The sequence below is a fragment of the Pseudorca crassidens genome, chromosome 11 (assembly GCF_039906515.1).
Source record: "Pseudorca crassidens isolate mPseCra1 chromosome 11, mPseCra1.hap1, whole genome shotgun sequence".
Classification (NCBI taxonomy): Eukaryota; Metazoa; Chordata; class Mammalia; order Artiodactyla; family Delphinidae; genus Pseudorca; species Pseudorca crassidens.
Genome location: NC_090306.1, coordinates 60,164,330 through 60,191,033, shown reverse-complemented (window position 1 = coordinate 60,191,033; position 26,704 = coordinate 60,164,330). Strand labels below are relative to the sequence as shown.

Here is a 26,704-nt window from a genome sequence, read left to right as displayed (position 1 = left end):
ACAGGGTTGTTGTAGAGCCCAGTGCTTTGCACATGATAAAGTGCTCAATGTTAGCTATTCTCATCCTAACTCAGAAAGATATTATTGTTCCTTTCTTACAGAGGAGGAAAGTGAGGCTTATAGATAGTAAAGAAGCAACATTCAAATCCAAACACATCTGCCCCCATGCTTTCCACCACTGATAGTTGCACAACTCTGTGGATTAAACAAATAAAAATAAATTATGTGATGGCACATTTTAAACGAGTGAGTTGTATAGTATATGAATTATATCTCAAAAAAGCTGTTACCAAAAGACTTCATTGTGCATAACAATCACCTAGAGTCCTTGTTAAAAATCCAGTCCTGTGCCCCACCCTGGGGATTCTGTCTAAGTGGGTTCTGTTGGGCCCAGGAATCTGTACTTCTAGCAAACACCCAACTGATTCTGATACAGGTGATAGCAGGACCACACTTTGAGAAACACTTTTAGACTATGTTAAAACTAAATTTAACTCCATGAAATTTATCGATGTCAAGCAGTGAGCTAGATGCCCGGAACCAGTAAGGAATAAGGAGCAGCATATAAGATCAAGGAGGTCACAGACCAGAGGAGAGACATGTAAATAAGTAATTATGTTCAGTGTAAGAGCCTGAATAGAGATCTTGCCTAACCGGTGTAGGAGGACTGAGTAATTCTGCCTAGAAAGGCAAAAATACTTTGGAGAAGAAGCAATATTGTCAATCACTAAACAAAGATATAGTTGGGATTTGGGCAAAAATCCATAAACATCTCAAGGCAATAGCTCTGGAAAGATGGAGCCACGAAGATTTGTTTTAGAGTATTGACATTGAAATAGTAGAGTATTCATAATTCAGTTCATTAATTCACTCATAAAACACCAAATTCTTCATATTTATAGTAATAGAGCAAGAATTACTGTTAATAGTGTCCTTGGGCTTCCCCTTCTGTTGGAGTTGTTTCGGAAACACATTGTAACAGTTACTCCACTGTAACATATTTTTAATTGGTCTGTATAGTTAAACCTATTTACCTAAGATATAGTCACTGTTGAAAGATATTTTATAACTATAATTGGCTGAAGGGGATGAAAGTGCTGTGTGTTACAACTGGTCTCTCTCTCTCTCTCTCTCTCTCTCCCCCCCCCCCCCGCCCCCGCCCGCCACCCCCGACTCTCTCTCAGGACTTTTCATCTGAAATTTACCAACCATAAGTAATTAGGGCATATACATGTATTGCAAGTATTATACTTAACCACCTAATCTCAGAAGGATTTGGAAATTATTAGGACTATTTTAAAGTTCAGCCTTCTCTGTTTCCTGCCAGATGCTATCAGACAACTGCTTCACAGTCCTGTGTCAGCTTTTCCATTCCCAGAACTGGGTGGGTCGCTTGAACCAGGGCACCTGTGCTGACAACTGATGTTGCAAATAACAGATTTTCTGTTGAAAATGTCTATAGCCTGAATACCCCACCCACCCCCTGTTGCACAGAATATAATCTAGTAAATATAGCTTGGACAAGCCACATCACTGGCTGGAAAATCATCAGAAAAGACTGGAATGAATATGAAAAGCTGCTCTTTATGGTTTATTTTAGACTGTAATATGGCGTAAATTTGAAACATTACATAAAATAATAATCTTAAAATGATTAATATTTTAAATATTACAGTTGTTTTTATTGTTTTAGCCTACAATAAACTCTCAAGTTTAAAAGCTTCCAGCTTGTACATATTAGTGAGTTTGTATAATTTGGAGGATGTTTTGCAGCAGAAATATGGATGGCCAAGAACCAATTAAATTGTAGCTTTTTTTCTAAGGACAGTGTCAGCCTGGCTCAGAACATTCTTAAGTGGTAGATTAAAGTGCTTAGGTCCAGTTTATATCAAATTACTTTACAATATAAACAAATATTTGTGATAAAAATTTATCTTATGTCCTAAACACAAGAGCAATGGGAAAAAACTGATCATATATCAATGTGAAATTATTTGTATAACAAAGAAGTATAACAAGAAATTTTATGTATATTTTTTTCCATGCAGCCAATTTATTTATACAACTATAAAACAATATAAATCAAAATTTAAAACCCTATTTACTCGGACCATCATTTTATATTTAAAAATTTAAAGTCTAGTAATGTTTCCTACTTACATTATGTTTTCCATTTCACTGTATAAAGTGCCTAGAACAGAGTAAATATACAAATAAGTGAACCACTCATTAAAGCAACGAGTTGTGTGACTCAGCAAAATACTGGAGTTTAGACTTGATTTCCTATCCTGGCAAAAACATTTACAATTTATGGAAAGATACTTAATCTTTCTGTGCCATCCTTTCTTTGTCCCTAAAAATAGTAATAGTGATACTACCCTGTAAGGCTATTGAAAGAATCAAATAAAGGTATGAAAAATGGCTAGGAAAGTTCCAACTAATAGTAAACCCTCAGCTAATGTTAGTTTCTCCTTTCCTTCTCTACCTAACTGAATCCATCATTAACCCCAGAAACAATTCCAGAAAATAAGAACACTAACCTTGGAGAGAAATGTTTACAGTTTCAAAAACAGTATTGAAGAGCCCTGTTTTCTCTTATAATGTTCACATGCATGTTAAAAAGTGAATTTTACATAATCTATCACTGCATTGCCAAATTCAGCACTGTCCACTAAAACTCTCTACAATGATGGAAATATTCTGTATCTCCAGTGTGATAGCCGTTAGCTGCATGTGGCAATGAGCACTTGAAGTATAGCTAGTGCACTCATGGAACTGACTTCTAAATTTTATTATATTTTAATTAACTTAAATTTGCCTACATGTGGCTAGTGGCTACCGTAATGGACAACACAGGCCTAGAGTCTTCTCTCTCTTCCAACAAATTTGAAGATGATTCCCAATCATCTTGAAGGTGTGGCCAGTCCCTGCTTTCCTTCCATTTCCCACTTATCTTAAATTCATCTCTGAAAACTATTCTATTCCTCTCATTCCTGCCTTTGCCCATCACTGGGAGTGATACACTTTTCCCTCATCTAATAGCTTCTTCTCTGACTTCAAACCTTAAACACATTTCCTCCTGGAGAGGAAATCTTCAACTCAGAATCCAGGTACCATTTTGTCTGTTAAAAAGAAGACTTAAGATTGCCAGAGGGTATTTTAAAGAGATCAAAGTGGGGAAATTTCATGTGTTCTATACACCAAAACTTTATGTGTTCAATAATTTGTTGAGAGGAAAAAAGAAACAAGAAGGAGGGAAGAAGGTAGAGGAGAGGAAGGGAAGGGAGGGAGGGAGGAAGGGAGGAAAGGGATCTAAGGAGAAAGGGAGGGGAAAAAGGAATGAAAGAGGAAGAAAGCAAAGGAAGGAAAGAAGGAAATACTGAATAAAAAGGGAAGAGCAGAAGACAGGGAGGAAAAGTCATCAGTGCTCAATGTAATATTTGTAGTTATTATTGATACTGCCCAGATGAATCATAAATGGTATGCTAAGCATTTAACATATAATTCAGAAATACCAATTCTGAAAAAAATTATCATAGTGAATTTGACTAATATGTAGACTTAAAATGTATCACATGAATAAACTTATAACAATAAAGATGAAAATAATAACTGATGATGACAAAATTTTGTTTTTTTAATCCTTGACATTTTTATTAGACTAAAAACACTAAAAAGGCTTTGGTTGGAACCAAATTTATTTTCCCCTACTCCATCATATGTTGTATTCTTGTTTTTGTTTTTGTTTTAATATTTGGAAATCTCTGAATACTTGGAAATACTATAAATTACCAATTTACAACATAAACTTAATTAAGCGTGACAGGACACCTGTTTCTAAGCAATTTTCGGGTTGAGTTCCCAGTAGATCATATATATCGTAGGCATTATAAAAACTGAAGGAAGTGGGCCTCTTTTCAAGTCTGAGTGGTTTAGGGCGTTTGTGGAAACTTTTAATAATCAGTGGATACTGAAAAGTAATGGAAGTTTTCCTGTCCCCTTTGCTATGAAAAGAAAAAAATTGAAAAAAAGCATTGTTTTAACTCTTCCTAATCGAAATTAATTCTAATGTTAAACACTCTCTCAGCCACATACCAAATAGAAATCACAAAGGATACAAACGTTAATTAAAGACAGCCCTTGCTCTCAAGGGGCTCATCACAAACCATTGAGGGCAAGCAAACATTTAAGCACTTAAAATACAAGATGTTAAATTCTAAAATAAAACTCAGGCAGCCTGAGCAAAGAAGGGAATGCCTAATTCCACCAGGAGGACAAGGGAGGGCTTCCGAAAGGAGGTATTGCTTGAACTGAGCTCTCTGAAAAATGAGGAAGACTTTAACCATGCAGAGACGGCAGGGAAACAATACATGCAAAAACATAGACTCTGCAAGAATGTGGAGTATTTGAGAGATTTCCCTGGGCCCATATGACTAGAGCATGTACACGTAGAAAAGTGATTACTGATGAGGCTGTGGGAAAAGATAAAGACTTGTTGGACCCACTAAGGAGATTTCATCCCCTAGATCTGCACTGTCCAGTAGAGCAACCACCAGCCACATATGGCTAAGTAAATTTAAATGAATTAAAATTAAATAAAATGAAAACTTTAGTTCCTCATTGTGTACTAGCCACATTTCAAGTACTCAATAGCCAACATGGCTAGTGGTCACAATTTTGGGCAACACAGATAAGGAACATTTCCATTATCACAGAAAGTTCTATTGGGCAATGCTGCTCTGGACTGTCGAATTGTCAATAAGTATTCATAATAAAATGAATGCAGTGGGCAAATAAGTTTATAAATAATACCTTCTTGGAAATTCACAGAGTATATTAGCATAATATAGACCCTGAGAAATTCTGCAGTGAAAAGATTGTTGTTCAAGTTTGTTGAATTCAGTGTTTTCCATATTTATTTGATTACTGAACCCCCTTTTTAAGGACGATCTAATTTACAAGTTATATGACCTAATTCTATATGTTATAAAAGAAATGATTTACAGATAACAGTTGGGAAATACTGCTGTGGACAATTAGGAACCATGGATGGCATTTAGGCAAGGGAATGATGCGATCAGATTTTATTTTACAAAGACCGCCTTGCCAGCTATGAGAAGGATGGGTGGGTAAAGAACAAGATTGAAGGCAGTTAGACCAGATGGGATGCTCAGGTCCTAGCCTAAGAAGAAAGCCTTGGGAAGAGGGAGGCAAGATAAATCCTAGCGAGTTTCAGAAAACCAAATGGACAGAACATGAATATGGAGACTAGTCCAACTAGTTTTCAAACATGGACTCAGGAGCTGTGGTAGCACACGCAACATAGAATAACACAGGGCTGTCAGGAGCACGTGATCATGTGAAGTTTCACAAAGCTGTAGTATATCCAGAAGGAAATGAAAAAATGTAAAATGTGGTCTATAAGTGAGGATAGTAGTCTGGTGTAAGATATATATTTGGGAGTCTGCAGGATATGGGTACGAAATCATGGGGATGAATCAATCACCCAACAAGGCAGTGTCAAGTGAGCATAGAAGAGGGTCAAGTTGAATCCTAGAATCAGCAACATTAAAGGAGGCAGACGAGGGACTTCCCTGGCGGTCCAGTGGTTAGGACTCCACGCTTCCACTGTAGGGGGCACGGGTCCAATCCCTGGTTGGGGAACTAAGATCCCATACGCCGTGCAGCACAGCCAATAAATAAATAAATAAACTAAAGGAGGCAGAAGAAATAAGCAAAAGATTGAAAAAAGACCATCGAATAGGTAGCAGGAAACCCAGAATGCTGTGACGCAGCATCCAAGGGAAGAGAAAACTCCATAGAAAACTCCATAAAAAGATATATGATCTACAGTTTTTAAATTCTACACAGAGGACGTGAAAAAATAAATACCACCATTGGGTTTAGTAGCAAAAGTGTCACCAGCGGCAAGAGCAAGAGCCGTGTCTGCATAAGACTAGGGTTAGGATAGATTGGAGTGTACGCAAGAAGGATTGAAGTGTAGGTGAGGAGGTGGGCAAAATACACACTCAGACTTCACCTGTCGGGAGAAGAAGAACAACAGAACAATTGCTAGAGAGGAATGCATAGAACTGACTTCTTAAAAACTGGAATGAGCCATTTAAATCAATGCAATAGACATTTACTGAATGTCTATTACATATATAAGCACTGTGCTAGACACCAGGTCTTATACAGATCATGAAAAATCCCCATCCTGGCCTTCAAGAGGCTCAGAGTGTAACTGGGTTAAAGAAATCACAAAGGGATTATTTACGTAAATGTTGGTAAAAATCACCACCGTGGTTCACAAAGAGCCTTTCAACTCTTCTTGATGGAAAGTGATTTTAGAATTTAATACTGTAATAATCTATCCGATATCAGATATTTGTGATGTCAGTGAACAAACACATGGTAAAGACAGCTTCTTCCAAGTAGTGAGAGGAGATTTGGACTGGACCAAGTGTTTGCTGTTGCGGAGGACAGAAGAGAGACTTGAGTAGGGAGATATGATGCAAATTCCAAATGCAAAGAATAAGAAAAGGAGCGTAAATGAGAAATGGGGTCAAGAATCAGAAACCCACCAAAAATGGCGTAAAGTAGAAACTCATCATCTTGGGCTTATGGACGAGATCTGTGTCAGGACAAGGGGTAAAGATGGTCTCAAATGTCCCTCAATAAACACAGATCAAGAGACAGACACACATATTTTGGAGATTAATCCTTTGTCAGTTGCTTCATTTGCAGATATACAGCAGAAACTAACACACCACTGTAAAGCAATTATACTCCAATAAAGATGTTTAAAAAAAAAAAAAGAGAGACAGACGCACAGCCACACCAACAAAAAACATTGACACATGCCAGATGGTCAGTATATAAGTGTGCTATGTACTGGTTATTGATGTTCTAAGAAACTTAAAAGAGTAAATCTGGTTAACACAGTCTTTCTTGTTTTCTTCATTAGATCCCCTCAGCAGAGTATGTTTAAGACCAAAAAATGTAACTAATTCTTTGAGCACCTACATTAATGCTAATTATATTAGGGTAAGTAAATAAATTTCTTTCTGATGAGCATGTCAATTTACTATTTAGAATTGTTAGTTGTTTTTTTATTTTCCCTCAGAGTTGGTTACTAGCAAGTTTGTTGCTTTTTTTTGCTTGCTTGGTCATAATCAACCTTGGTAGTGGGTCATTTATAGTAAGTCTTCCTTTCCTGTGTGTCTGTGGCTATAGTGCTCCCTCTGAGGTGCTCTGGGGAGGACTGAGATTTAGAAACCTCAGTACCATATGCTGTGCCTGACTTGCTGGGAGAACAACCCCAAGAATTGTGGTGCTAGAATCAATAAAGCTGCAAAAGTCTGTGTTGCTTTTGGATTATCAGAGCTATTTTGTTTTGAAGATCTTTCACCTAAACTTTCAGTGCAAGGCATGAACTTCAAAGCCAACATTTCTGTCTCCTTTCTCACACTAGGGCTACAGTGGCAAAGAGAAAGCGTTCATCGCCACGCAGGGCCCCATGATCAACACCGTGAATGATTTCTGGCAGATGGTTTGGCAGGAAGACAGTCCTGTGATTGTTATGATCACAAAACTCAAGGAAAAAAATGAGGTATGACCTTTACCCAAGTACGGAACATTATATTTTTTCTGTTGCTATAGAAGAGAGATTGTTTAAGGAAAATTGCCGTATACTTAATAACAGATTTAAGATGGAAACATTAAGACATTTAAAGGCTAGGCCACTTAATGCTTCCAAAAAACGGTAATTGGTGTTCTATGAATGACGACTTCCTTTCAGTTAAATCAATGTACTTGGCATACACGGATCACATTTGTACCCATGTATCTCTGTAAGGAAATGAGGGGCCATGAATTATCATTCTGATTTAGAGGCAGGGAAATAAAAAATTGTTCATTTACATCCCAAACAATTTTTGAGCACCTACTAACTGAGATACTATTTTAGTTGCTGGCAATATATTAGTAAACAAACACAAAGATTCCTGCCCTTGGTAGATTTTAACTTTCTAGTTGGGGAGATACAAACAAAAAACATAATTTCATAAAAATATAGCATATTAGGGCTTCCCTGGTGGCGCAGTGGTTGGGAGTCTGCCTGCCGATGCAGGGGACACGGGTTTGTGCCCTGGTCCGGGAAGATCCCACATGCCACGGAACGGCTGGGCCCGTGAGCCATGGCCACTGAGCCTGCGCGTCCGGAGCCTGTGCTCCGCAACGGGAGAGGTCACAACAGTGAGAGGCCCACGTACCACAAAAATAAAATAAAATAAAATAAAAATAAAGTTGTGTAATTCCTAAAGGGTGCTTTCCTAGGCACTGCTTACATTTCATGGCATCTTTCTTTTTTCCTTTAACATCTCATGGCATCTTATTGAGATAAGTTCCAGTCTGATTTTAGTCAGCATTTGTGATTATTTGCTTGTCAAAATTACTATACCAGGGCCTCACCAGGACAATCAGAATTTAAGAAAACTGAACTTTCCTTTATACTCCTTTGGTGAGTCATAACCTTTGATTATACTATAACTCTGCTGCTAATCAAGAAAATTCAGGCTCACAAACAGCAATTTAAAGTTTTTTAAAGTTTGTTGTTTTCTTCCATTTTTGCTGCAATAGATAAAGGATCTTTTTCTGAAATTTATCCTGGAAAAAAAGTACATTTTTTGGCCAGTAGATGAAGTTTTATACTACATTAACTATATGCTCACTAAATAAATGCATTTCTATGAATCTTATATGAAAGCCTGAGGTGGCATAATAAAAATAACCTAATATTCTCAGGTGTTTCACCCACTATCAATCTGTCAACATAATAAGCTACTGACAATTCCTGCACAGTTGTTTAATATCTGCGACAATTTACCTTCAAGGTAGGAAAATATTCTTCAAGTTTTAAAGGTGTACTGTCTGTGTATATACACCCATACATACATACATAGAACTTATGTAATATGGCAGACTAGATAATCTGAAAAACCAGTCATACTGGGTGAAATATGATACAGCATGCATAGCAGAGCTTGGGAGGAAAAAGGTAAATCAGTCAAAAACTGAATAAAAGGCATAAAACCAGAGAATTACAGGTTACTTGTGTTTTAATGACAATATAAGAACTGGAGACAAAGCCTTGGGCTTGTAGGAACCAGGACTTGGAACTGAGACCTTCCATGAAGTGAACACCTTCAAGGGCTAGGCCTTCAGTGAAAGGGTGAACCACAAAAATAAACCTACCTACCAAAATAGGATTATAAGAGGAAATGAATCCAGCGAAGTCTGGCCTTCTCGTGGGATCAATAAAGAGGTACTCTTGAGTATTCAGAATTCAAAACCCCGGAAACACCAAGTGTTAAATGATTAATATACATTAGTGATTCTTTTATTTATATAAATCATTTATAAACTAATTTATATTCATTTAAGTAATAATATAAAAAGTAATACTGCATTGGTAATGCTCTTGTGGCACTTTACAAAAACAAAGGCAAAAACTTTCTGGATGCATGTACTCTCGGCATACACTACACAGAATTTCAAAAGAAAAAGCCCAGCCAAACGTAAGCTCAGAAGTCAAAATTCTGAGACACACATGTAAATAAGCAACATAAGTAAAAAGCAGAAGAGGCCACAAATAGTGGAAATAGACCCACAAGAAATTGAAATAATAGAGGCTGTTTTATAATTAAGCACACAAAATATAAAATTTAAAAACTTGACAAAAGAACAAGTTACTATCAAAAAAGACTAGGAAGGGCTTCCCTGGTGGTGCAGTGGTTGAGAGTCCACCTGCCGATGCAGGGGACACGGGTTTGTGCCCTGGTCCGGGAAGATCCCACATGCCGCGAAGCGGCTGGGCCCATGGGCCATGGTCGCTGAGCCTGCGCATCCGGAGCCTATGCTCCGCAATGGGAGAGGCCACAGCAGTGAGAGGCCCGTGTACCGAGAAAAAAAAAAAACAACAACAACAAAAGACTAGGAAGATTTAAAAACAAACCAAAGAGTCCTAGAAATAAATATTATACAGACATTAAAATGAAAAAAAGAAACATCATGAGATAGTTTTATTAGCAAGCTGGACACAGCTGAATAAATAATTACTGGATTAAAAAATAGAACTAAGGAAATTACCTAGAAGATCAAAATGACCAAAAATATGAAAGAGAGTTTCAGACATATAGAGGACAGTATTTAGATGTCCAATATATGTCTAATGGATATTTTAGAAGATGAAAAAGGAGAATATTAAAAAAAGAAGTAATATTTGAGGAAATAATGGCTAAAGATTTTCCAAAACTGGTGAAAGACTTGAGCTCTCAGATTTGAAAAGCACAGTAAATTCTAGGCTGGATAAGTAAAAATAAATCCACAACTAGACACATCTGTGGAACTGAAAAACACTACAGAGACTATTTTAACAACCAGAGTGACTAACAATTGACTTCTCAATAGCCAAAAATCAGTAGAATAATACCCACAGAGGAACGAGAGAAAATCACAGACAACCCAGAACTCACACAGGATTTAGCAACATTTCCTAGATCTGAACAGACTGTACTACTCCTGCCCACTTTGGTCTGAATTACAATTTTCTGAATAGATTGTCACGATGTGTTTTCTCAAAGCACATTCATACCCTTATTAATTCTATTTCTTCTATTAAAAATAAAATCTTATAAAATCAACATAGAAAAAGCACTGTGATGTATGCAATTACATAAATATAAGTATGTAAATGTTTTGAAACAAGTTATATTTTCCACAGAAAACATTACTTTCTTTTTACATATTTATTAAGGATTAATATTTGGCAAAGCATATGTGAAACAATATCTAACAAGGATTAGCAAATAGGTTGTAGTAACTGTGTAAGATAAATTATAATTTTGGTGTCTTGAGCATTTCAATCCTCAAATTTTGTGATATATTTGTTGCCTTAGACAAAAAGTCAGAAATACACCAATAGTGCTTTAACTTGTTCTTGAATCAGGGTTTCATCAGGACAGAAGAAGCCAAGATTGATGGTTAGTGAGAAAGAATTCCCTAGAAGTTGAGTAGGATGTGACATATTTTAAAGAAGTCCAACAAAGATAGATTGAACACTTGGCAAATATGCCAAAGCCCCAACAGACAGTTATATTCTTCCCTTCTGTCCCCAAGACCAAAGTTGTGATTCTAAAAGAACTGCTGTATGAGATAAATATGTATTTCAAAGTGACACTGAGTTGATTTACTGATGATGCTCAGACATCTCCATTCTGAATGTGCGGAGGAATAGAGCCCATCTTGTTCTTTCTTTTTCAAGTGCATCATACTTGGAGTTAACCTGTTGGTACCATTCTCAGAATTCACGTTCTCCATAGGAGAGCCAAGTAGATCTTTTGAAAAGCCAGAATTTTAAAAAAATAGTGGCCACGTGCAGTGGTTGGGAGTCCACCTGCCGATGCAGGGGACGCGGGTTCGTGCCCTGGTCCGGGAGGATCCCACGTGCCGCGGAGCGGCTGGGCCCGTGAGCCATGGCCGCTGAGCCTGCGCGTCCGGAGCCTGTGCTCTGCAACGGGAGAGGCCACAACAGTGAGAGGCCCGCGTACCGCAAAAAGTAATAATAATAATAATGGCCACATAAAGGGTGATTGAGGTTTTTATTTTTCTCTTTGGCTGCATAATTCAGAAATTGAAGAGGTATTATTTTTTTCTTACCATTTTTAGCCTCTTGCCTTTTTAAATGTCTGGGATATATCTTCTGGAAATATCAAAGTAAATAGATTATGTTACATGTTTTCTATGTGTAATTTGCTACATGTACTTTCCCGTGGCCAGTCATAATTCCAAATATTGCAGTAAAGATTTTGACTTCTGTTATTGTTGATTACCCATTAAATTAAAATAAAAATTCCTTTCCGTCCAGATTCTCTAAAGATGTAAATACAATACTATGGAGGAAACTTTGATGTTTTACAGATCAAAATGATACTGAGAAGTCTGGCTCAAAAGAAATAGGCAGTAGACTTCACACTGCCAGGAAGATGCTGTTTACCAAAAATGTGCCAACTTTCAATTGTGTTAAGCGTCATTGTTTGGAACAGACAAAAATCATTTCCTCCAAAAATATGTGAAGGTGGAGTTATCTTTAGAAATTCCCAGGCTTTATATTTTCATGAACCTTTCTATTTTCTAATACATAAATAAAGGAATAAGTGAATAGTTGCCAGTTCTTATTCAATAATCCCAATATTCTCATAGTTACTTTATAAAATGAGAATAAAAAAGTTTTAAAATAGAGCTGAAGAATCAGTTATCTTCTATGGCAAGAAAGGAGAAGAGATTTTTATTGCTGGTAAATTTGATTTCTTCATTTAGATAAATCTCAAGAAGGGAATTCCTTTTGAAAGAAATAAAACATTGGAAACACAGTGTTCAAACTTTCAAGGTGAACTATTGCTTGACTAGAGAAGGCACAGTGGCCAAAATCTGCAAAGCTGGAGTTAGATCAATCTAAGCAGGACAGGAATCATTTGCATATTTCCAAAGTCCTCAGACTAGCTCAGACTTTCTCCTAGGAAAGAAGAGAAGCAGTATGAATGTTGGTCATAGTATACATACTGTGGAAGATATTTTCTACTGACTGCCATTTATTAAATATACGTAGTAAGCACAGTTCATTCTGTGCATTTTCACTCTAACTCTACAAAGCACGATCTACTATCCCTATATTATGGATGAGAAACTTGAGGCTCAGAGCTTAGACCATTTGCCTACAGCCTCAAAGTAAGTGAGTGATAGAGTCCAAATTTTAGTACAGGTTTATTTGATTCCAAAGCTCATGTACTTAATCACTGCCCCAACATAATAAACGGGCCAAATAAGGGTACAAGACATTAGAAGACAAGGGACCCACTGTTGGCTTCAGGGAGCAGTAAGACACTGAATTTATCTTCAGGAAATGAGGGAATTACTTGGTCATTTGGCCTAACAAAATACTTCTCTCAAGTATTTAACACAGCCGTATTCTTTCTTAATATTTACATTTTTTCATCTGGATTCAGCTATGTGACTTAAATACTTACAAACCCCATCTTGCCCATTGACCTATTCACACTTTGCAAGCAGTTTGACCTCAGAAAGTGAAATAAATAAATCGTGTTTTAAGTCTTCTCTGTTTTCATTCCCTTCCTTTCTCTCTCTGGTAAAATTATGGAAAGGATTTATTTTAATTACATTTCTTTGTCCGTACAGCTCATATGGTGCTTTACAGTTTTTCAGTAGGGGCTGCAGAGTAAGTAAGTGCACCAGGGAACATAAACCAGGCAAAGCAACAGCACACAGAGGCAGACAAGACACCACATAGCATGCGTGAATTGAGCCGTTTGATGTTGTCTGGGCATAGTAGAGAGTGAAGAGAGATAGGACGGGAATGTTAAATTTTGCTGACGAATATAGAGAATAAAAGAGGGTTCTGTATTCATTGTATATTCTGCTTTTAACATTATATTATGAGTGCTCTCCATGTCATTAGTAACTCATAAAAAACATGATTTTAAATGACTGCTAGAATTTCATTGTGTGCATGCTAAAACGTATGTAATCATTTCCTTATTAAGAGATATTTAAGTCATTTCCAATCTTTTTACCCACATCTTTGATTATTTAATTAATGTATATTTTTAGGTGTGAAATGACCTGGCTAAATGATGTGGACTTTTGAAAAAACGTATTCCCAACGACCTGGCTAAATGCTGTGGACTTTTGAAAAAACATGTTTTCCAGAAATATATCTAACTGTACCACATCTTTAGCATCTGGAATTCTCCAGCTAACCTTGAAGACATTCAGTACATTCCTCTTTATAAAACATCCAATGCTGTATTTGTGCACATTCATTCATTCATTTGACAGATATTTATCAACTGTCAACCGTCAAGCACCAGTGTAGGTGCTTGGATTATATCTTTATTGACAAAACAGACAAAGATCCCTCCTTTCATGGAGTTACAATCTAAAAGGGGAGACACAATACACAAGAAACAAAATTTTAAAATATTGTATACAGGTACAAAATGTTAGGTGCTATGGGGGGTGGAGAAAACAAACATATGGTAGAGTAAGAGAGATGGAAGACAGTTTGCAATGAGATAAGGAGGTCATTTTAAAATTTATAAATGGCAGCCTGTAAGAATTTTATGAATACAAAAGAAGATAAGCAATGACTTCATTGAGTCAAGCCACAGCTACTCTAGATATCTTTACTTAATTAAATACATCCAGAAAAGGTAGGGGGTTTTTTTGCAATATAAGTATTAATTATATCCCATGTTGACCTTAAGTTTCATGATAAAATCTGATGGGTATTCAGTTGGGAATGACTGGCTATTCAATATATAAGTAACTTATACTTAAAAATAAAGTAGACCTTTTTAAGCTGTACATTTGAAGAGAAAATAAATTTTTCTGATAAAACACTCGTAATTAAATGTTAATTATTCTATGTTATATTCTAAATGAATGAAATGAAAATACATCTTCTCAGCTATTTAAAGTTAGCTAAAAAAATTAGAGTTTAAGTTAGATAATCTAGAAAGTTCACCAAATATACATAGAAAGTCTAGAAACTGGGCTGTTTGATCTTCCAAATAACTAATATTTATTGAGCACTAACAATGTGCTTAGAAAGCAATCTTTACAATAAACGTATCTGTAAATCCCACTAAAAGAGGACACGGAGACACAGGGAGGTTAAGCAACCTGCCCAAGGGCAAACGGCTAGCAACCTGACTCCCAACTCCTCACCACTATATACACGCTCCTCAAATCTTCTCCCTACTTAGGGTGGGAAGGGAGAAAGTTCCAGTCCAAGCAGTGATTGTGGCCAGAGAAAAGTGTGCGGGATTGCTTACAGTCCAGATTAAAATCTCTAACCGTTCTCTCCAGGAAGGAAAGAGGAGATGAACAAGGCATTTTGATTTGGTTTAAAGAAACAAAAAGTGTCAGATCTGCTCATTCAAAGTAGTGGACAAGGGGACCTCCCTGGTGGTCCGGGGTAAAGAATCCTCCTTACAATGCAAGGGACGTGGGTTCGATCCCTGGTCAGGGAACTAAGATCTCACGTGCCGCGGGGCAACTAAGCTCACGAGCCACAACTACTGAGCTTGCACGCCTCAACTAGAGAGAAGCCCGCGCACCCCAAGGCAGTGTCTGTGCGCCGCAGCGAAAGATCACGCGTACCTCAACGAAGATCCAGCATGCCGCAACTAAGACCCGACACGGCCAAAATAAAGCAAAACAAACAAACAAAAAAAACAAAGTAGTGGACAATTTGAAAGTGTGGATTGGAACTGTGATGGGGGAGTCATGCTGAAGTTAGAGGTCAGTCTTTGAAGTGTGGGGTGGACAAGAGGATTCACATTTTGTACCAAGAATGAAAAGAAACGAGCAAAGTCCCATAATCAGAGTGTCTGTACAAACAAGGTCAGGGAGGGTAATTTGCAAGACAGTGGAGACCCACTGACTGGTATTCTGCTGTCCTGGAGGACCAGAATTAGATATTTGGTATCTAGAGAAGCACCCTGACCTAGCACTGCCCAGCAATGCCGAGCAGCCTAAGCTCATTTCCTGAAAGACCAGGGGCTTGACAGTTATGCTACCCAAGCAATTAAGAGTAGCCAGAAATTCAGAGGCTGACGGCCCCTAAGAAAAATTACTCACCTGTCCTTTCAAACATGCTTACATTCCAAATATAACTTGGCACCTTAATTTTTAATCTGCTAGGTTCTATTCAATTGCTGTAGCCTGCTTTACTTCTAACTATAGTTAGAAGCCTTCTTATTTGACACAGTTAATCCAAAAAAAAAAAAAAAGTGGAGACTCAAACACACAAAAAAACTCTAATGTTTTACTTTGTCTTAAAACAGGTACATTTGTTCACATTCAAATTTGTTCATTATTTTATTATGGGACTGTCTTTTTTTATTTTTAATATTGGCTCTCGGTCATATAGTTTGTGTAAATTATGCCCTTTATACGTCATTGAAATGTCCCATTTTTCTTTGAAATGTGAGAGAACATAGAAAAATTTGTAAAGCAATATGAATGCAGAATCCTGTCTATATTTTCAAACTTTGCCCTTTTATAATGGTCTCACCTGTACCTGATTTGACCACAGTTTTCTTTGCTGATTTACTTTTTCTCCCCAGCGAAAACCTAATTAACTTATGCAATTATTTCATAGAACAATTCTTTTTTTCTTTCCACCCTCATGTTTCATTGATTTATGTAAAGTTTCATTAAATTACTGGGCTCTGGGCTTCCCTGGTGGCGCAGTGGTTGAGAGTCCGCCTGACGATGCAGGGGACGCGGGTTCGTGCCCCAGTCCGGGAGGATCCCACATGCCGCAGAGCGGCTGGGCCTGTGAGCCATGGCCACGGAGCCTGTGCGTCCGGAGCCTGTGCTCCGCAATGGGAGAGGTCACAACAGTGAGAGGCCCGCGTACCTCAAAAAAAAAAAAAAAAAATTACTGGGCTCTAATAACAAGTACAACTGTCATTAAGAGGTTCGGATATAAATACCACTTGTTGAACATACAGCTCAGCAGATAGTGACAGACTTGCTGGACTTAGTAAGAGAGCGGACAGAGGGCTTTCAGTGTTCCACGAGCATCAGCATATTTCATAGAGGGAAGAGAGGGCATTGGTTATTGCTGTAAAAAGAAGTGTCGGTTATTAGTGCAGAAATCAAAGACAGAAACTTGAATGTATAAAGTGATATTTGCTCAGAGGGTCCTAGCCCCAAGAGGATGGTCCCAGAAAACCTTATGAAAACACCTGAGCTTCAGTTTTCTCAGCTGTAAAATGATAAAAAAAAATAATAATAACAACAATATCTACTCTCTGCTCTACCTAACGCAAATGATCGTGGAAGGGATTCAGTGATACAAGGTTGGTGAAGGTGCTTTTAATATTAAATTGCTGCACCTATGTTACTAATATTTAATTGGAACACTAAGAATTAGAGTAACCAAAACCATAATAATTTTAGACAATCTGACCCATTCTGTCTTATATGCAAATGTAACCCAAATGCAACTGAGTATCTTCTTTTTGTTTATTTAGAGCCACTTTCTATGTGATGATAGTCTTTAGCTCATAGAGCAAAATCTCTTTGATTTTAAGTGCATGGAATTTAAAAAGAAAGTAACTTAAAAATAGATTTTTTTTTCAGGCAACTAAAATACTAGCTAGACCTGTTCCTTCTTTATACACAAATAGTCCTAATGTGGGTGTGAGAGGGATGGTCAAAGAAAAAAGATTATAAAAATATCAGTTTGCTTTGCATTGCGTTCTACTTTTGCTGTAAACCACTGATTATGAAACATTGGTTGATGTCCAGAATCTTTAGTTAGGGTTCACTAATTGCTTGTTTGCACAAGAGACACATGACCTTCTGGAAACCTCTTTGTCCTCCAAATTATGAATTCTTGGAATTAATAGACAATTTTACTGCAAGAATCAGCCCATCTAGCAGAAGAATAGTGATGATTTGGGGTTGCATACTGCTAGATAGCGTGCTATTTCGAATTACCTACAATTATTATGGTTTCACAATATTATCTGTAAGAGAGCATTTTCCTTCCTTGCATTTTCCTTTTTTATATCATTGTTAGCACCACAATAAAGAAACCCTAAAAAGCTCTTCACAAAAATAATTTGAACATGAACTTGTGCTCTTAGAAACAACTACGTTTGCCACTCTCCCTCACTTCATATTCAAAAGCACCCACACTTCTCTGGTCTCTTTTTCTACGTTCTCCTAAAAGGGGGAAAAAATGTATTCGGTGTGTAGAAATAAGCTATTGTATCTCAGAAAGGAGATGCCATGCTAATTAAGGGTTGTTTGAATGAACAAGTCACATTGCATTGTCTACTGGGAGCCCGCTGCCAATTTCATTTTTGGTAAAGAGTCAAGAAAAACATTCAAGAGGGCCCCGGCAAGCTTGGGAGAGAAGCGAGCAGCGCTTCCATTTATCAAGTAGGTGCACAAGCCTGGATTGTATTGTTAAGAGTCAGGGTGCAGGCTGAGAGCTCCTGCCTCGCAGCTTTTCTTACCGGTTTCAAGAGCCACCTTCCCAAAGAGGGGCCTGCTCCTCAGACGTGATCTTGGACAATGGGGCCACGTATGCCAGACTGCTGGGCCACTGAATGCCACTTTCTTTGTTCAGTACCTTTTTCAAGATTCTTTGTCACTCTTCTTGAATTCATCCAGGAGGCATGGGTTTTAAGACACAAAATAGCTCGGGTCTTGCAGCGACATAATTGATGCTCCATTGAAAGAAACCAGGCAAATTGGTTAGTATGATTACCTTTAACAAACTGGGGGAATTTGAGACATTTGGCAACTCGTAAATGAGGAGGGAAAGAAATTGCTGTATTTTTAAAAGATAGCTTTTTTTAAAAAATTATTAAAATATAGTTATTTACAATGCTGTGTTAGTTTCAGGTGTACAGCAAAGTGATTCAGTTATACATATATATATACATATATATATATGTATAATTCTTTTTTAGATTCTTTTCCGTTATAGGTTATTACAAGATTTTGAGTATAGTTCCCTGTGCTAAAGATTTCTTTTTTTAATGTTAATGTTATATTAGCCAGGGTAAGCCTTTAGCCTGATTGCTTGACAGTCTTGGGTGTGGGGTGGCGTGTAAATAGAGGTGAAAATGATTTACTTTGTTTGGAAAAGGACCAGAACGTAGAGGATGCAAATGTGTTTTTATTGTAGTGGATGAAAAACACTGATTCCACTAGGTGAAGTGACTTCCTTGTGGCTTTATCACATAGGGTACTTGGTACTTAGCATGATAGAGCCCCAGAGGTGTGTTTCTGATACTTTATGTGTCTTTTCCTTTAGTTCTGTAATTCTGTAATGTTTTTGCTGTTACTCTTTTAAATCTATAAGTACTTAATTTTTTTCAAGTTTGGTCACGTGCCTTTGACATAGATGTAAAGAAACAAGTGTCCTGAGGACCTCAAAGTCCCTGTTGAAGGCAAGAAGTGAAAGAATTTCTCTATAAATATGCATGTGTGTTTGAAAGAAAATCATGAATTCTATTTAAACAATATTTCTAAAATTAAATTGCTTCCCTGGGCACTGAAAATAAAACGTCAACTTTCACACTTTACATTCTTAGTCATTAAAATATGTGGCAAGAAATTAATAGCTCTTTTGCAGTTGTTTAAAAGGCAAAATAATAAATAATATGAGCTTATATGTATGCTTGAGTCTCATTTTGTAGTTTTTTAAATAATGTAGCTTGGATATCATAAAAATAATATAATATTTAATGCATGGTCTAATGCATATTTAAGTAATAATCTAATCACTTTAGATCAAAAACCCATTCCATAACTGAGTAGTTGTAAAATAACAATAATAATAATAACATCATGTTTTTAATGCCTACTGTATGCCTGGCTTTGTCTTAAGTGCTTTCCATGTATTAAATCTTGAGGAAACTGAGTCCAGAGAGATTAAGTATCCTGTTTATGGATTCACAGATAAATGGTAGCACCAAAATTTGGCCCCAGGCTCTCTGACTCCAAAGCTTGCACCTTAACCACCACATTATATTTTCTTGCTTGCCATGTAATTATTATTACTGCTCTTAAACCCTTCAAAGAGGATCCATCATAAAGATTTTTTAAATAATTTTGCTATACATTTATTTCAATGGATCCCATAGGCGAAAGGGTCATCGGTCCTAGAAAATATAATACCTTAGGTGTATTAATGGTCATTACATCTGCTTTACGTACAAGGGAAACTGGATCCTGTGGCACCTAACACATCACAGATACTCTAATTAGAGACTTTTTTTGGATGAAGCAGGAAATGTGACTTGCCGCAGTCACTGTGGGAAAACATTCGTTTTAATCCTAGTCATCACAGGATAAACTCTAATATTTGGATCTTAGTTTCCTAATTCTTAATTCAGTTCTTAATTAGTCCTTAATTTCTCTATGGGGATTTGGAAAATCTTGCCTTCATTATTTTTTGGTGTGGGATTAATAGTGTTGGGCAGACATATGTAAAAATTGATATTTTATTTAAAAAGCATTGAGATATAATTTATACCACACTATACATACTATAAAGCTTACCCATTTAAAATGTATGGTTCAGTGGTTTTAGCTCATTTACAGAACTGTAAAAATTGATACTTGACTTTTTTAGATTAACTAAATAGAAAATTTTCAGATGCTTGAATAAAAAATACTCCAAGGCCAATGAAAACCATTAATATTTGCTTCTTTAATATTTGTTCTTCTTTCCCCTCCTCCAGAAATGTGTGCTTTACTGGCCAGAAAAGAGAGGAATATATGGGAAAGTCGAGGTTCTGGTTATCAATGTAAATGAATGTGATAACTACACCGTTCGAAACCTTGTCTTAAAGGTAAAACTGTGGAGCTGTAGCTATCTACAAAGTAGACGATGTTGGAGGATTACATTTCTACTTTGAAATTATTTATCCTAATAAGTACTGCAGATTCAATTTAAATAAATTAAATAATGTCAAGATCAAGGAGAAATTATAATCACTCCCTTAAGGATTTCTTTGTTATCGGCACTATTAGTATGTGGAATTATTAAATTAATATAAGCAGCAATTAAGGAAATTCACTAAGTGGGAGGCTCAGGTCTTCTACTCTGCATAAATATGACGTCTCTGATTTAACCTTTTGAATGCCTTTAACTAAAGGCTTGTGCTAGAGACTGTACCATGATTTCTTTTTTTAATGTCCCTTTGGTCTAAGCAGATTTAAGTAAGGCCTGGAAACTGTGAAAGGGAAAATCTGCGCTTGTGGGAGGCAAGAAAAGCCTGAAGTGTTGATGAGATCTCCCAAAACCTGGAGTCACAGTCATTTATGGGGACTTTCCCGGACCACATTATGTCATAGAAAAGTTATTTAAATTTGGGGCAGCAGATGCTGAGGAATGTTGCCATGGTATTGTTTTTACTTCTGGAGAGCAATCATCCCAAAGATTCCAGTTCTATCTAGAGCCTCATTACTGGGACAGAATCACCGCAGAGAGGAAGAGGGTAGATGCAGAGCCGCGAGGCACTTACTGAGACCTGTTCAACACGGTGTTCTCAAGTGCCTCGTCCACACCAGGCCCCCCACTGGGTTTTGATGTGATGTGCATGGACCCTCACTCAAAGCATTTCTAATCTAGTGACCCCCCTTGTCGCTCCTTTACTACAGGAATTCCTCACTGCTGTGAAAAACTGGAATTTGGGATGAGTGTAGAATTATTAGAGAGACTGACTATAAAATTAAGCGTTCTTATACTGGTCAATATGTTTATAATAACGTCTCAGGAATGTTCAAAGAGCAGGAAACGCACTATATCCTGACTCTTTCTTGGCTATATCTTCATCTAACATCCATTATGTTTATTATAACAAATTACAAACATATATTTAGCATATGTATGTTTTCTATATTAAATATATCTTAAACATATGTACTAAATACATATTTATCATTTAACAGAGCAAGGCTGTCAAACTTTGGCATCAGCATAGTTACAGTAAAGTTTTCTCAGGGTGAAAGAGTATTCTTCAAAAATCTCCTAGATTTTTTTTTCCGCCTAGAAATCAGTTGCCAGCAAGATGGGAGTGATAGAAGGCATTCAGTATTGTGGTTTGGGTGACTTTTAGTTCCACAGGACAATGAAGCATCTGGTGGCTGTTCCTATTTTCAGCAAGGAAGTCACACGCAACACGTGAAGCATTACTGGTACACCTCATGGCCCGATCACAAGACTCCAGCCAGTGCCCAGCCCCTTCTACAGCTCATGCTGGATGTGGAAGAAGACAGACTTGCCTCCGTGGGCCGAGGGCCTGTGATTGTCCACTGCAGGTAAGGGATGAGCTGTCCTTTCTGCCTAAGCAGCTGTCCTTTGTAAAGTCATAGAGCAGGTGGAAGTTGGGTTTTACTTCCTGGTTCTGACTTGGCTGATAAATTAAATATGTATTGAAAATGATTAACTTCCTCATACTTGTGGCTTGACCGAGATGATACTTAACAGAAATGAAGTGACATCATTAGCATATTTTCAGCGAACAGTCACACAGTGGAGAAAATATCACTTCTAATTAATAGCTCAGGGAACAGGAGAACTTATTCACTCAGTCCTCTACCTTGAAACGTAGATGGATTCAATTAGTCTCATCAGTCTCACGTATGCTAGGAATCACATATGGTTTTTTTAATTATCAACAGCCTTTTGTTGTTTCAAGATGGCCCCTGGACTTTACTAGGATTGTATCTTGATAACATTTACTATTATGTCAAATTTGGTGAAAACCAGTCAACTATTCTAAAAGTTACCTCATGAAAAACAGATGGAAATAAATTTATGAAATGGGAAGTGGGCAAGTGGTAATTCGCCAAAAGGAGAACAAAGTGCTGTTACCAGAACATGCGGTACTGGAGGCTGGGCCGACACAGTGACAGATGCCTGCAGTGGTTCCCTTCCCTAACGTCTAGCTTAAAGGTCTTCTCCTTTAAATTATACCTCTTCCCCCTGTTTTCCCGTTAGTGTGCCCAAACTAAAGCATATATTTTAAGGTTATTTATATAACTGGCCATTTAGTCTCCATACTTTCTCCAAATAATTGGTGTTACTTTATTGACCCTCCTAAGTCTTGCAAGATAGTTTTTGATATTGTTAAGAAATAAAATATATTATTTTAGATTATAATTTTAGCCTTCTTTTGAACCTTTGTGGTTTAATTAAGGGTAAAATTTACTACATGTCTGTTTATCCAAAGTGTCATTATCTAGTTTCTAACATTAGGCCTCATCCTAAACTTAGCTTGGGGCTGAAGAAAAATACCTAACTGGCCATACTTTAGGGCTGGAAGTGTCCCCCACCCAAAATCATAAAACAGTCAGGATATCTAAAATGAACCTACCATTTCCCCTGTGAAACCAGCTCCCCTTCTGATTGCTATTTCTAAGAATGAGACCATCTTTTTTCCAGGCACTCAACATCAAATGTTGACAGTTATCTTTGGCCCTTCTCTCAATTCCAGCCTCCATATCTAATCAGTCACCAGATTGGCTTTCCCTTCAAAGCTTCTCCCATAATCATCACTTCCTGCCCAACCACCCAAGTTCAGGCCCTTATGACCTCACCCATGTATTTTAGAAGAAGTCGGCTAATTGCACATACACACCCCACTTCCCCATGCTCCACCCCTACTACAGCCTATTCTGTGCACTCCTCTTGGATGAGGTGCCTAAAATCCTCTTTCATCACATGGAGTCTACGCTCAACACTTCTCAAAGGCTTCCCATTCCCTAGAGCAGAAGTTCTCAACCTCGGACCTGTGGATTAGCTGTGAGGGCCAGTGCACTTGAAATGACTTGAACAGATTTGAGTACATGAAGTTAGGTGAATTTCCTGGGAGTGAAAACTCATTGTTTTCAACAAATTCTAAAAAAAAAAAAAAGGAAGAAAAAAGACTACCACTCTTTTACCGGATGATGTCCAAACCTTTTAGCTTTCCATTTAAGATCCTTATAGGCCCCACTGTACCTTCCCAGTCTTATTTCCCACTGTTCCTCTAATGTAACTTTCTCTTTAAGCCAAACTAGCCTACTCATTGTCACTCTATTCTGCAGCAATTCTTTCCTTTTACCATTCTCATCCATGGAACATTCTCTCTCCTTCATGATAACCCAAATGCCTGCCATTCACAGGGTATAGTTCAAGTCCTGTCTCTTTATTGAGACAAAGTCTCCATAGACACTTCAACTAAAAGGGACTCATGCCTCATCTGAATTCCTCTGCACCCACATTCAACAGGAAGTAAATGCCATGTAGGAGAAATAGTGCTACATGAGTGCCAAGAGGGGAATTATTCATTCAAACCATGAGGATTGAAAAAGCCTCTAAAAGTTGGAATAAAGTTGAACAGGATCTTGAAAAGAGGTCCAATGTTTGTGGTTTTAAAAGGTGGTAGGGAGGGCATTTCTGACTGGAGAAATATCCATTAACACAAAAAGAAAAATTAGAAAATAGGAGTTTTTTGCAATGATTCAAATGAAAACGATGACGCAAAGGGTACAAAGTTGACAGCAAAAAGCTTGAAAGTTCGTCACAGTCATATTATGTAAGGGCCTGAATACCATGGAAGGGTGCTTAGACATTGTGCTGTGACCACTGGGAGCCATCTACAGTTTTTGAGTAGCGCGTAATATGATCCGGTCCCTGTTTTAGAAAGATGAACCTAGTAGCTGAGTATATCATGAATTAGCCCAGGAAGAGTCTTGAGCCTGGGAAACCATAATGAGATCATTGCTAATCATAAAGTAAGATTTCAAAAACGTGAGCACAGTTTATAGAAAGGAAAGCATGGATCACAACAGCTCCGCAGAGGTGGAAAATATAAGAATTGGTAACAGATTGGTTGTGGGAGTTGAGAGAGGGGGAGATGTTGAAAATAGCTCCAAGATTTCTAGGCTGGAAAACTTGTGGCTGCCTGGTAATGCCATTGAGGAAAAAGATAATTAATTCTGTTTTAGATACACTGAATTTAGATACATTGAAATGCAGCAAGTGTAAAAAAGCAACAGCAAGAGTGCCAGCTAGGAGGTGGAATGCCAATCTAGAGTTTAGGAGAAACTTGGGGAATTTAAGTGTAGATCTGAGAGAAATTTACATTTGTGGTTGAAATTGCTGAGAGAGAGAGAGAGAGAGAGAGAGAAAGCTTGTTTGTTAAGTTGATGACTTACCGTCTGAAGGAGATTCATGAGTAAACCTTCCATGACAGGTAGTATGTCTGTTTAACTGTTACCTTGATAAAAAAAAAAAAAAAAAGAAAACTTGGAAATATGTGCTTCTAGCCACATCCTCTCTCCTTAACTGAATTGAATCTTCAGTTATTCACTAGCATCTTCCACATCAGTATATCCAAGACCAACGTCCCCACTCTCTCCCTCAAATCAGCCCTCATTCCAGAATTCCCCCTTCCTCTCGACAAACGCTGCCATTCTTCCAGTCCTCCAGGCGAGTCACCTTGGACTTCTTGCTTTTCTCACAGTTCAGCTCCACTCTTCCACACTCACATTTATGATGTGTATAAGTCTTTCCCCTCCTTGCTACTGCCCATACCTTACCTAATTTCAGGCCTTAATTCTTCTTTGTAGAACAACTAGTACCTTTTTCACTATTCTCTCCCCCCCTACTACCTCCCTCCACCCCATTCATCCTACTGCTTAGACCTAAAGGGAAGAATTGCCGTTAAAGCACTCAGCACAGGGCCGGGTTTGTACACTCAGTACATGAGAGCTGTTGCTGCTGTAATTACTATTATTAATCGCAATTGTTTCCAATTTTAAAAGTACCTTTTTAAAAGAATATATTTTACCTTCGCTATTTTTCCTGCACCTTTTAATGCGTTACCTTTTCTTCTCAGTGCAGGGATAGGCAGGACGGGGTGTTTTATTGCTACATCCATCGGCTGTCGACAGTTGAGAGAAGAAGGAGTTGTGGACGTGCTGAGCATCGTCTGCCAGCTGCGTGTGGACAGGTGAGTGTCAGGGGCAGAGGGTGAGAGACACTTCAGAGCAGCGTCATCGTCACAACCTAATCCGATCAGCCTGACTTTGTCAACACCACAGGCTCTGAAGTCCTAACTCTCTGTAGAGGTTTGTGTAAAATGCTTAGGAATGTACATTACATTAAAAAGCCATCGAAGAAACTGTTATTTGCAACACTCACCCTCAGGAGTCCAAAGCCAAGAGCTTATGCTTAACCCTTCCTTGTCTTTGCTGCAGGTTGTTTATGGTGGTAGCTGTTCCTTCTTAGTCTCACACCTCTGTTCCTCCATAGGGACTTTGCATTTTCATGGGACTTAAGTGAATCATTCACTTTAGGATCTTGATCCTTAAAAATGAGGCATATGTCATAATACCAAGAATCGTCTTTTTTTTCACTGTTCCTTTTTTAATTGCACAAAATGCAGATAACAAAATTTACCATCTTAACCATTTTTAAGAGTACAGTTCAGAGTGTTAAGTACATTCACATTGTCCTGCAACCTAATCCAGAACTCTTTTCATCTTGAAAAGCTCTGTACCCATTAAACAACAAGTACCCATTTCTTGTCAACCACTATTTACCTTCTCACTCTATGAGTTTGGCTACTCTAGGTGCCTCATGTAAGTGGAATCATGCAGTATTTGTCCTTGTGTTACTGGCTTCTTTCACTTAGCGTATTATCTTCAAGATTCATCCATACTGTAGCACGTGTCAGAATTTCCTTCCTTTTTAAGGCTAAATAATATTCCATTGTACATATATACCATATTTGGTTTATCCATTCATGTGTCAATGGACACTTGGTTTGCTGCCACCTTTTGGCTGCTGGGAATAATGCTGCTATGAACATGGATGTACAAATAGCTATTTGAGGTTCTTTGGAGTATATACCCAGAAATGAGATGGCTGCACCATATGGTAATATTTTAAACTTTTCAAGGAATACCATATTGGTTTCCACAGCAGCTGCACCGTTTACAGTGCCACCAACAGTGTACAGGGGTTCCAACTTCTGTCTGTTTAGTTTTGTTTTTTGTAGTGGCCATCCTAATGGGTGTGAGTTGGAAGAGTCATTTT

At 37.7% G+C, this 26,704-nt stretch overlaps 1 protein-coding gene across 6 annotated transcripts in view; it reads left to right on the top strand.

Moving 5' to 3' along the window:
- PTPRR (protein tyrosine phosphatase receptor type R) overlaps positions 1-26,704 on the top strand; it is a 254,815-nt gene that overhangs the window by 213,292 nt on the left and 14,819 nt on the right. For 3 of the 6 annotated variants that reach the window (XM_067697340.1, XM_067697341.1, XM_067697346.1), the window contains 5 exons: positions 6,968-7,047; positions 7,475-7,612; positions 20,355-20,465; positions 21,779-21,936; positions 25,503-25,616. In XM_067697340.1, the coding sequence (XP_067553441.1) occupies positions 6,968-7,047; positions 7,475-7,612; positions 20,355-20,465; positions 21,779-21,936; positions 25,503-25,616 (601 nt within the window). Of the gene's footprint in view, positions 1-6,967; positions 7,048-7,474; positions 7,613-11,979; positions 13,152-13,254; positions 14,452-20,354; positions 20,466-21,778; positions 21,937-25,502; positions 25,617-26,704 lie in introns of those variants that run through there. The other 3 variants (XM_067697342.1, XM_067697344.1, XM_067697343.1) reach the window with 3 other exon arrangements.